The sequence below is a fragment of the Rhinichthys klamathensis genome, unplaced genomic scaffold, assembly GCF_029890125.1.
Source record: "Rhinichthys klamathensis goyatoka isolate OS25496 unplaced genomic scaffold, OSU_Roscu_1.1 h1tg000194l_1, whole genome shotgun sequence".
Lineage (NCBI taxonomy): Eukaryota > Metazoa > Chordata > Actinopteri > Cypriniformes > Leuciscidae > Rhinichthys > Rhinichthys klamathensis.
Window position 1 is genome coordinate 975,278 of NW_026606720.1, and position 12,953 is coordinate 988,230.

The window sequence follows — 12,953 nt, forward strand, 5'->3', positions numbered from 1 at the left end:
GAAGAAGTTGCAATTGCGTGGATTTAAAATATATTAACTTTAAATGTAATATCAAATAACACATAACAATCGAGTGCTTTAAATGTGATTTAGTGGCCTATGTAAGTGGAAACATGAAAACAAGTGTAGTTCTGTAAAGCATGACAAAAGATGATTAAAACATGATTTACAATGTACGCTTTAATATGAAATTATTACAAAGTGCCCCTTTTAAACGTACTTAAGTTATGAAGCAGTCATGAAAGTGTGCTCTTATTAACTACACTTAAGTGGCTTTTATTTCATTAATATTATATTATGTGCAAATACTTTTTTTTTAATGTACTTTTAAGATTTGAAGTACACTACATGTGCACATTCAATACAATTAAGCACACTTCTTTTTTCACAAGGGCAAGAGAAAAGATTCCAGCTTTCCAATATGATCACACAAATTAGCCCATTACTTTCTCAGCCAACTGCTGAATGTCTGTGTCCTGTGAGCTCTCTTCAGTGCGGCCGTGTTTCTTTGTCTATCTGGTTGAGTCCCGGAACGGTTGCGTTCTAAGCGCTTTGTTTTCTTATTAAAAGCACGCAAAAGCTGGACATTTACAGTACATACTGTGACTTCAGGTTCAGCCCAGGTTTCTGTCCAGTGTAGGCAAACATGCCTCTCTGTTTGGGCTTTTTCAGCCTAGCCCTCCCTGGGCAAGACAGCACTCTCTCCATCACGTCTTGCACGAGTCTATCTCTCAGCACTGATCTTGTATCGGAGGATGAAGTAGGCGATGAGACGAAACGACACAAAGAAGATGCCCAGGACGATAAAGTCCAAGTAGAGCTTTGCATCCTCAACATCCAGCTCCTTCAAAATGGCTTCTGACTTCTGGAAGTGGCATGTCTCGTCTTTGTCGCAGTGCAGGTCCTCACGGTCAAGCCCGTATATGGACAGAATGACTCCTTCAAAACCATATCTGAAAGTCAGAGGACAACTGATTTAGAAGAGGAACACTTAAGATATCCAATGTTTTTGGTATACAAATTGGTTTTGTTATACAACTCTATAGAATACTTGTTTCTGATTGGTCAAATGCAGCTTTCTCTTGTCAAATATTTTGTATTTTGACCACTACACTAAGTCTACTACATTGTGCCTATATAGTTGCAAGTCTTTCATATCTCTTTGTACTTTATAATAAAATAATTTAAACTTGAATCGATATATCATGATAATTTATTTACTTATTGCTAATAAGTAGTAATTGTGAATAATCCTCCTAATATACAATCACTATGATAAACATCGTTATGATAAGTGTACTTCATCTTACCTACTGTACTTTTAAACCTACTGTACATGTACAACATGAAATTATATGTGTAGCACATTTAGTATTTGTAATGAGATGCAAAACATAATCTTGAGCATAAAATAATGTTATCATGTACATGATAACATTATTTCATGCTGAAGATTATGTTAAAAAGGAGTTAAACACCCTTGTGAAAAAAGAAGTGTGCTTAATTGTATTGAATGTGCACTTGTAGTGTACTTCAAATCTTAAAAGTCTATTAACAACTATTACTTGTAGATTATATGATATTAAAGAAATAGAATGGACATAATGAAATAAAGTGAGTACACCATCATGACTGTTTCTTAACACACTTTAAGAATTTTACTTTAAAGTAGCCTATACATTTCACACATTATGTTTTAGTAATATTGTGTCATGCTTTAAAGTAGTACACTTATTTTGATATGTTGATTGACATATTAAAGCATATGTAAAGTACTTGATTGTCATTTTAACTAGATAACATTTAACTTATTTGATATTACATTTAAAGTGAATGCATTTATATATAGTAAAAATGCAACTACTATCATTACAAATGTGCAATAACAAACTTGTATGTCATGTTTAAATACATACATTATCATACAAGTTTCAATAGTATATTATGTTTTACTATAAAGGCTTGCCAATACATTCGGCAGTACACTATAACATATTTGAAAATTAATACAACTATGAAATGGCATATAAAGATGTACTTAGGTGGGTCAAAAAGCACTCTTAAGTTCAGTTAATAGCACTTAATATAAAGTCTAGATCTCTTTCACGAGGGCGCATAAAACTCTGTGAAACCGTGATATTGCTGGTTAATCATTTTGTCTTTAGGTATAAATAATTTAAGTAAGAATTTCTGTTCATGTATCTAATTTCAAATAAAGCAGATGAATGATTTGGCACATACAGAATCTATCATATCTTAATATTGAACTAAAAGCTATAATGAGCATTTCCCGAGGTTCGCTTACCTGACATAGGAAATGTATGACATCCATTGGAGGTATTTTGGGATGGTGTCAAAACTCACAAAGAAGCCTGAAAATAGCAGCACAGGGATGGCTGTCACAGGACCAACAAAAGTTGCTACCTGTCAAGGAAACACAACACTGCATCAGACAAAAGTGTACATTTTCTGTGAAAATTTATTGATTGATAATGTGGCAATAAGTATATGACAGAACATTACAGGACAAGGCAAAAGTAGAGGTATTTACTTGTAATGACGTGGATGCTGCTCCTATCAGTAGTCCCAACGACTGTGCAACCAGTGACGTGAGTGTCCCTAAAGCCAGGAAAAGAATGAAACGGACTGCATCTGAAGGTTGAGATGTCATCCAGTACACTATACTGCAGTACGCCACTGGGAACACAACCTGTGAGGCACAAAACAAGTATTTTGAAGTCTATCCTTTCAAAGAGAAATCGAACAATTTGACTTTTTGTTCATAAGTCAATGTTACAAAAAATGACCGTGAAAATATATATAGAGAATATCTCCTCAAGTGACTTTGCTTTGTAACTTTGGAAACCTTTTTCATGCTCAAACAGCAACATTACACCCTTAAGAAAGACAAGAATATGTAAAAAAGCACAATAGGATCCCTATAGGATCCAAATTTTTATTTTTTATTTTTATTGTTTTTTTGTCAGGTTAAGTAAAACATCCCAAATGGTCAAAAAAATTTTTTTCTAACTGAAGATTATTTCACTAGATCATATTTCTGAAGGGGAAAAGCAAAGCCCGCTTATGTAATGTTGCAGCAGGATTTGTCTATATTGTGCAAATAGTGATTTGACCTGAAAAGCAAATCCTCTTGAAGCTCCAATAACATCATGTTTATGCCATAACCATCTTAGTGATTCCCTTTTTGTTCCATTTTTATCCTGTTATGTGTATGTACTCTGAAGAAACCCCAATCTAAACCTTCTCCTTTATCCACTAAGTGAATCATCTCATCAGAGCAAGCTACTTTTCAAGAGAAAACCTCATGTTTTATTTGTTCCACGTTACCTGAAACGGGACGTCCGCCATTGTTTTGGCCAAGTAGTACGCCTTTAGACTGTACCAGTAATTTAGATGTTCTCTCAAAAAGACGCCCATCTCAAGTGGAACTACAATAGCAGTCAGAAAGAACAGATGAGCATCCATAGAATGTAAAAATCAAGAATCACATACAAGAATAGTGTCACAAAGTAAAGTAAATGTGCATCAACGACCTCTTTACACAGATTGTACAGACTCACAGGTGAGAACGGTGGGCATCAAAGCTGCGAACATAAGGAACAACATGGAGAAGAACAGGAAGCCAGAGTTGCTAAGGACTTTCTTGGCCTCGTTGCCGATGCCCAGGTATAACAGACCAATCAGAATTCCAATCCCAAGATGAGATATGATGCGCAAGTGAGTCAACACCTAAACAGAGAAGAATCATTTTCAAATCAAGCTTTTGTTCATTCTGATTGTACATGTACCCACCGTACTGAACTGAGAATGGTTTATGAATTGCAACTACTGAATTGGAAAATAATTTGAATTTAGGGAGCAAACAGGATACATCTAATTTAAGTAGAATTCAAATATAATGAAATTTTGATGAATTTCAGGTTCTTAATGATAACCATTCAATGTGAAATTCCTATGTAATCATGCGGTATTTTCAAAAGAAATTGTGATTTGTGTTCCATTTATACATATTTCATTACATTTTACAAACCCAACCATTGGGTTTGTCCATATTTTACCCAAACATGGGTTGAAACAACCGAGAATTTATTCCGAGAGTGTAATAATAATAATAGAAAACACTTTATTTCCCAGACTGACACAATTTGGACTAATGAAATTCAGCTGACTGTTAAAAATCTTTGAATTGCAATTCAGTATATTCCAGTGAAAAGTAATTGAAATCCCTGACCTTTACTATCATTGAAACGTAATTGAGTTTAAACGTATGTTTTTATTCGCATATATGATAATGATGTTTAAAGCATGTCCTGATTTTGCCGAGTTAGATACAAAATTCCTGTCCAAAAACGTAGTCCTAATAATATCCACTCCCCTAAACCTAACCTTACCCATAACCAGAGGGGAATGATAGGTGAATAACACTGATGTAGAAGCACATCACTCTGGTTGTAAGCCTAAACTTGACATAAACTGTTAATTAACTTGTTCCTCAAATCTGATTGGTCGATTGGAATGTTGTTCCAGGATCAAGAAAGATGTTGATCCAGGAACATGTTGCACTTGGTGAAATCATGTTCTCCATGTTTAAACACCTGATGCTCTTTATATCATATTTGTCTGTGCTGTGTATGTGTCACTAAACGTCCCCACCAGGTGGCGGTGCTGCTTACCGAGTCTCTCAGGATGCTGAGAAAAGTTCTCTTGAAAAGGATGCAAAACTGCGTCAAGCAGCTGGCGGAAAAACTATGGCAACCCTCCGACGACGAAGAGTCCTAAAGAAAACAGCTTCAATTATTACATCTCTTGTGTGCTAAATTATTTGAGCCAAAAAAGCAGAGATGCGCGTAACACCCGCAGCATCATGTTACGTAAAGGCTTCACATGTTTCTATACACACCTCATCAGATGGTCTGTGCCACAGGAAGGGGTTATGGACCCCATTACCATTCATTTCACTTTTGTAGTCTTTCTCACACTTCCATTCCTGAACAGCCTTCACCAGCCGAGCCGTCTGGTCACCGTATTCACCAGAGGCCACCTCCATTACTGGAGAAAAGAAGAAAACACTTTATTTTAGAGTGTCCTTGTTCCATATGTTGGATGTACTTACCATAGTAATAACAGTAAATTATGCATAATTGATTGTAACTAACCCTAACCAAATCCTAATCCTACCCTAACCCTATAGTAAGTACATGTAGTTACTTATTATTACACAGTACTTACATGTATAATTACACTGTAACAATGACACCTTGACCTAAAGGGTTCCACTTTATATTAAGTGGCCCTAATACCTGTGAACTTACATGGTAACTACATGTATTTAACTACAGTGTATGAGTATCTACAGCTGTAATATTTGTGTAACTACACATATGTAACAACCCACGGAATGGTATGTGTAAGTACAAATGTGTAACAGGACATTGGTGACAACACTTGGTTACACTTTATTTTAAGGTGTCCTTGTTACAGTGTAATTATATATTTAAGTACAGAGTAATATTAAGTAACTACATGTACTTACTATAGGAATAGGGTATGATTAGGATTTGGTTGAGGGTTAGTTGCATGTAATTATGCATAATTTACTGTTATTACTACAGTAAGTACATGTAACATATGTAACAAGGACACCGTAAAATAAAGTGTTACCCAACACTTTTTCACTTCAGTAAGTACACATGTGTAACAGGCATTATGTAACTATATTTTGTAACAACAATAGGTATTTACACAAGTTGTTCCACTTCCACACGCAGCCTTAAATACTGCAGTTACCAGTTCGGATATACATGTATTTAATTTCCAACCATGTCAGTATGTTAAAAGCAGATTTAGTTTAGACAGTGGCAGAGTTTTTCTATGTTGTGTACCATCACAGGAACTGTCCACTTAAAAAGTAATTTAAAAATTGCATGGGTGAAATGCCCAAGTATTAAACCTTGATCAGTTCTCAGTAAACAATGTATAAGAGGACTGCAAAAAGAAGAAGAAGAAAAAAAGCAGTAAAGCTAAACAAAGTTTATTAATAGACATTACACTCAACAGTGTAACAGATTATTTAGTAAAACTTCTCTGGGTTAACACTAGAACAGCACAGGGTCCTTTAGGCTGCCTAAAAGAAAAATAGAAAAACTCTGCCACTGTCTAAAATAAATCTGCTTTTAACATACTGACATGGTTGGAAATTAAATACATTTATATCCAAACTGGTAACTGCAGTATTTAAGGCTGCGTGTGGAAGTGGAACAACTTGTGTAAATACATATTGTTGTTACAAATTGTAGTTACATAATTCCTGTTACACATGTGTATTTACTGTAGTGGAAAAAGTGTTGTCACCAATGTCCTGTTACACATTTGTACATACACATACCTTTCCGTGGGTTGTTACATATGTGTAGTTACACAAATATTACAGCTGTAGATACTATGTGCCAATGTGTACTTACACTGTAGTTACATACTAAGTACATATCTAGTAACCATGTAAGTTCACAGGTATTAGGGCCACAATATAAAGTGGGACCTTCTTTCAAATTGTAATAATACTTAACAATATTAGTGTTTTACGGTATTTTTGATTAAATAAATGCAGCCTTGGTAAGCAGAAGACTTCTTCAAAAACATTTAAAAAATCGTACCAACCCCAACATTTTGAATGTCTTTATTACCTAAATAATTCCTTTAAATAGTTTCTGATGGTAACATTTGAAATTAGTAGATGCGCAAGTCACTGAGCTTTTTTATGTGAACTTTTTATATACCAGATTTGATTCACTCGTGTAACTTCTGAAAGCAAGGGTCCAGCAATTCCCGAAAAAAGTTGTGTTATTTATTTATTTGTTTGTCCGTTTGGACCTCTGTATACTGAGAGTGTCCTTTTCTTACCGAAGTCTGCAGGGTTGTGATAGGTGGGACAGTTGAGTCCCAGTTCTCTGAGATGCGGGATTAAGCTTAACACTCTTCCTCGGTAAATGCACTGGCCTTGACTGAGGACGTACAGCTGGAGAAACAAACGCACCAAGAATGAGGTGTGACAGGCGTTTTTTTTGCATAACAGAAATGCATAAAAAACCCCTCAAAAACACAAATCAGAGTATAAAATAGTGATCACCTTATCGAAGAGCTCAAAGACTTTAGCGCTGGGCTGGTGGATTGTGCATATGACTGTCCGCCCGCCCCGAGCGAGGGCCTTCATCAGCGAGACCACCTGGAAGCAGGAGGAGCTGTCCAGTCCACTGAAGAGGGGAAGACAGAGAGAAAAACAACGGTCACAACCTTCTTGTGGATGGAGCCGTGGTGCGGCAGTAGCACGTATTTCCAAGCTGTGGTGCTCCGATGCAGACAAGGCTCAAGTCTGTACCGATTATTATGTACCGATTCCCTTTCCTCCTCTTTCTTCTTCAAAATTCCTGTTAAAATATATATAAAAGTTGTTTTTTAGCGTGCTCATGCATTACAGTTTCTGTTGTATCTATACTGTCTATAACATATTTCCTTTGTGTGTCACTGCCATCAAAATTTGGCTTTTGTCAGGGCAGCATATGCTTTCTCATATCAAAGCCTTATGTCCACTTTAAAAGAATAGTTCACTTAAAAATGAACATTCGGTCATCATTTACATAATTTAAGTTGTATCTTTTTTTTGTGTTCAACAGAAGAAATACATACAGGTTTGAAACAACTTGACGGTGAGTAAATGATGACAGAATTTTCATTTTTAAGTGAAATAGAATACGTCTAATATCTACACTCACCTAAAGGATTATTAGGAACACCATACTAATACTGTGTTTGACCCCCTTTCGCCTCAGGTAGGCCGTGGCATTTAAACGATGCCCAAATGGCACTAAGGGGCCTAAAGTGAGCCAAGAAAACATCCCCCACACCATTACACCACCACCACCAGCCTGCACAGTGCTAACAAGGCATGATGGATCCATGTTCTCATTCTGTTTACGCCAAATTCTGACTCTACCATCTGAATGTCTCAACAGAAATCGAGACTCATCAGACCAGGCAACATTTTTCCAGTCTTCAACTGTCCAATTTTGGTGAGCTCTTGCAAATTGTAGCCTCTTTTTCCTATTTGTAGTGGAGATGAGTGGTACCCGGTGGGGTCTTCTGCTGTTGCAGCCCATCCGCCTCAAGGTTGTGCGTGTTGTGGCTTCACAAATGCTTTGCTGCATACCTCGGATGTAACGAGTGGTTATTTCAGTCAAAGTTGCTCTTCTATCAGCTTGAATCAGTCGGCCCATTCTCCTCTGACCTCTAGCATCAACAAGGCATTTTCGCCCACAGGACTGCCGCATACTGGATGTTTTTCCCTTTTCACACCATTCTTTGTAAACTCTAGAAATGGTTGTGCATGAAAATCCCAGTAACTGAGCAGATTGTGAAATACTCAGACCGGCCCGTCTGGCACCAACAACCATGCCACGCTCAAAATTGCTTAAATCACCTTTCTTTCCCATTCTGACATTTAGTTTGGAGTTCAGGAGATTGTCTTGACCAGGACCACACCCCTAAATGCATTGAAGCAACTGCCATGTGATTGGTTGATTAGATAATTGCATTAATGAGAAATTGAACAGGTGTTCCTAATAATCCTTTAGGTGAGTGTAATGTATACTATATTATAATTTAGCAATACTTCTGCAATATATAACAATACATCCTTGCGATATCACTTAAGTGCTCACGTCAGTGGGCTAGACAAGGTTAACGATTAAATCATAATCTTGATCTCGCTCTGTCAAAGCCATATTAGACGCTGGATAAAGTGGAAGATTAAGTGTCCATTTTAAAGGACAGGATAATACTTTAGTAGCTGTCAATATAGCAGTGCTTTCAAATGATATCATAGCACATGCTACACACAATTTGCTGATTGGATATTTATCTAATGCACAGGGAAATATTATTCCTTTGAGCCATTAAAGTGTCCACTTAACCAAAACACAACTCCGTGACATCATATTAATGATAATGGTCCTGCTCTTATGCAACCTATAGAAGCTGATGCCACGTGGTTTTGATTTCCATGAAGGAGAAGCTGTTTGTCCTTGGATATTCATGGCAATCGTATAAATGCGATTTACTAAGTATTGTTTTAAGCCGAATTGACTTTAGTTTGCGCTCTCCAGAGAATCAGAGTCGTTCTTGTTCTTAGAGGGTAAAACCCCGAGAGAGGAATGAAAGCTTAATAGAGTCCGTAGAGACCGGGTCTCAACTGTCCAAAAATATCCCATCTGGGCAAAGCCTGCGAGTGAATATGGAAATGGACACATTACAAGGACATAACAGAGAAACCTCATGGGTAACAGCTTTTCAACAAGAGATATATTTGGCTCAGGAACGTCACTTAGAGGAGTCGATTTGATGGTTCGCTTCATGGCCATGCATTATATATCACTGGAAATTTTTATTTTTCATTTTAGTGGTTAAAAAAAAAGAAAGAGAGATGGCTGAGAGACATTACAAAAGAGGAAAAGGTCAGAGGAATATCACTGGAAAAAAAGGGGTTAAGATCAGGCAAAGAGCTTTAGGACCCGTGTTAATATTAGAAAAGCTTTCCAGCGCTGGAGAGACCTAAACGGGAAGGCCTTAAAAAATGCAGAGGTTGTGTTGTTTCTGCTCCAGACGTGAGTAACATTGGTTTTGCCGTTTCACAGAACTAAGTTATGCTGTTGTTGTAATGTTAGCTAGAGTAACAGGACAGTTTGGAGTGTCATTGCATTATTTTGAAGCATTATTTTGCTTCACTTCAGCTATGAATCAGAATCATTGCGTGTGCATGCATTTTAGGGGCGGAGCAACGAAGGAAGGGGTGTGTTGGTTTCAGTTGGTTTCAAGTATCAACGGTGTTTCTAAGAAATCGCCTACTGCACCTTTAATGAAATTTAAGTTAAAGGCACTAAATGTAACTTTTCTTCTAAAATGAATCCTTTTTTTATTGCCTGTGTGTGAAGGGGTTGTAATCACACATTACAATGATCCACTTGTCGGGGTTTGCTGTCCTCTGAAGGCCAGTATTCCTATTTCTATGTGAAGTCTCCGGGTCGGATTTTCTGCGAAATCCATCGGATGTGACGTGCAAGCGCGCTCCCGAGCCTCTCTCCTTTTTATATACAGTCTATGCGACGGCATTGCAGCTGACGACATGGAGTCTGATAACACTAAACATGACCTGCCTCCAGCACAACACACACTCCAACACAAACTCCACATAAATATAAAAAACAAAACAAAAAATATATCTGCTGAAGCTCGTCAGGCCAAACGTGAATCGGATCGACTTAGGACGAAAACACGGATCAACATCGGCAGAGCGTTTGAATTATGGAGAGACCTCGGCTATTTCTATTGTGATAAATTACAAGTTTTCAGATATGCTGAAATAAATAATGGTAAACTGTAATGAAATGGCAAGGTAAACTACAACATACATGAGACATGAAATGAATACAAAAGACAGTTCCAGGATAACAAAAAGTAGGTGCTTTAGGATGTAACTTTTATTTTATGTAAGCTAGATCTACTGTCTAACGTCACTCATGAAACTACTATCATATTGTTTATAATTAGGGTTGGGTACCGAAACTCGGTGCCAATAGGGAACCGGTTCCGACGTAAACGGTAGTAACCAGACCGAATAAGAACGAAAATTTCGGTGCCTGATTTCGGTGCCTAACTTCATTAGGCACACACGCGCGCACACACACACACACACACACACACACGGTCTCTCGCTCGCTCTCTCTCCGCCGTGCGTGTGCTACACAGTTTGGAGCACAGTTTCTTCTGTCTCGCATGCGCGCTCTTTCTCACAAGGTTTGGCTGCATTTCACGTGTAAAATTACGTGTCAGAACGCCCTCTGGGTGTGCCGATAGTCTGAATCCCATATAGAATCAAGCCAATTCATTGGCTGATGGCGCGGGCGCCGCATCGACGCACTTACGTCGTCATACTATGTTGGCGCGCGCGCGCCATCTGCTCCTCAGATTTCTCTGCCGAAAAAGGAAGCTGGTCGGCAGCGCGAGGAGCTTGGCAGCGTCCCGTTCCCTATTGAGAGATATGTTACACCAGTAACCAGAGATGTTCTCTTTCATAGGTTCACTCAACGCTGCGTAGCTAAGAAGCAGTGGATTTGTAGGCTGCTGTATCACGTGCCGTTTGAACTGACGCGCTACAGCGATCTGTCACATTTCAAAGAGCCAAAACGTTATTTATTGTGTGAATCTCGTAAAAATATTGACAGAATCTGACAGCTGTGGATTTGTTCCATATCAAAAGTAACCTTCTCTGTCTTGTCTGTCAGTGTCCTCTTTGTCCGCGATTTTTCTGTGTGAAAAGGGTCATTTGCGTGAGTCTCACGGTCAATGCGTGAGAGTTGGCAGCTCTGCCTGCTAGTAATCTCTATTAATCTCCAGTATTATTACATTGTTTGATACAATATTGTTTCATTTGATATTACGTAAATATGAATTTTTATTTTATATTGGTTTTATTATTACCATATGTTACTTGTATTTATATTGTTTAAAGATTTAAGTTAATATTGTGTCCAGTTTGGCCCTGTAAATTAAAGGGTATTGTTTTTTGATAAAGTGTGTGCAGTTTCATTTTCTTAAGTACCGATTTAAGAACCGTTTAAGCACCGGAACCGTTTAAAAAATACCGAGTAGGTACTGGAATCGGATAAAACCCAAACGATACCCAACCCTATTTATAATACACATTTCCAGACATGTTCAGTACAGTAATGTTACTTCCTACGATCTTACTGTTACACTGAAATTGTTCAGTCTAGTTCACTAACCGTTTTCGTTATCATATTATACATTCATCTATGTTGACATTGCTGATTGTGAAAGATACACGAATAGTTAGTGAAATGCCTTATGCTAGATAACACCACATGTCGGCTAAATGCAGTCAATGTAACGTTATCATGGTACGAGCATGGAGCATTAGTTCAACGTCAAGCTGATAAAAGTAGCCTATTATTGTAACGTTGCAGTGGGAGTTTACATGAGTTTCCAGCATGTTGTGTGATGCTTTCTCCGGTGTGTTGAAAGTCTCAGTGTGGCCGGTACCATGAGTGCTCGCTCTTGTGTTCGAGCACGCGCAAGAGCACGAGCGCTCTTGAAAAAATTGGTTGCAATCTGAAACATCACCGATAGAGGCTGCTAAAAAATACATATAGCACCTTTAAGTTGCATAAAACCTAAAATGTTCGTGCTGTTCTTTTTACGGCAACCACAGCTTTTTTTATCATGTATTTATTTTACAGTTTAATGTGTTTAATGTGCTCACCTGGTGGGCTCATCAAAAAACATGACGGGCGGGTTGTTGACGAGCTCCAGGGCGATGGCCAAGCGCTTCCTCTGGCCTCCGGACAGGTTGGATGTGCGCGTCTTGGCACATTCTAACAAGCCGAGTGCAGTCAGGATTTCCCGTACCTAGAACAACAGCATGTCATGTGGAATAAGGACAACGCATGCACATACTGTACATATCTACACTACCGGTCAAAAGTTTGTGGTCAGTAAGAATTTTAAATGTTTGCATTTATTTGATCAAAGTACAGTAAAACAGTTATACTGTGAATTGTTATTATTTAAAATAGCTTTTTTTGTGTGTATTTTAAGTATAATTTATTCCTGTGATGTAAAGCTGATTTTTTCAGCATCATTTCTCCAGTCTTCAGTGTCACGTGATCCTTCAGAAATCATTATAATATGCTGATTTGTTGCTCAAGAAACATTTCTTATTATCAAAGTTGAATGTTAAACAATTGTGCTGCTTATTATTTGTGTGCAAACTGTGATACATTTTTTTTATGATACTTTGATGATTATTATGATAAATACCATTTATTTGAAACAGAATTCTAGTGTGACAATGCACAAGTCTT

General features: G+C 37.7%; 1 protein-coding gene across 1 annotated transcript in view; it reads right to left on the reverse strand.

Annotated features, from left to right (window-relative positions):
* Positions 1-326: 326 nt before the first annotated feature.
* Positions 327-12,953, reverse strand: part of abcg1 (ATP-binding cassette, sub-family G (WHITE), member 1) — a 31,784-nt gene continuing 19,157 nt past the window's right edge. Inside the window, exons 6-15 of the mRNA XM_056262572.1 lie at positions 12,353-12,498; positions 7,148-7,271; positions 6,922-7,036; positions 4,922-5,070; positions 4,695-4,796; positions 3,582-3,750; positions 3,349-3,449; positions 2,552-2,710; positions 2,306-2,424; positions 327-953 (exon numbers count right to left, since the gene is read on the reverse strand). Coding sequence (XP_056118547.1) covers positions 725-953; positions 2,306-2,424; positions 2,552-2,710; positions 3,349-3,449; positions 3,582-3,750; positions 4,695-4,796; positions 4,922-5,070; positions 6,922-7,036; positions 7,148-7,271; positions 12,353-12,498 — 1,413 coding nt within the window. The 3' untranslated portion in view covers positions 327-724. The remainder of the gene's footprint in view (positions 954-2,305; positions 2,425-2,551; positions 2,711-3,348; positions 3,450-3,581; positions 3,751-4,694; positions 4,797-4,921; positions 5,071-6,921; positions 7,037-7,147; positions 7,272-12,352; positions 12,499-12,953) is intronic.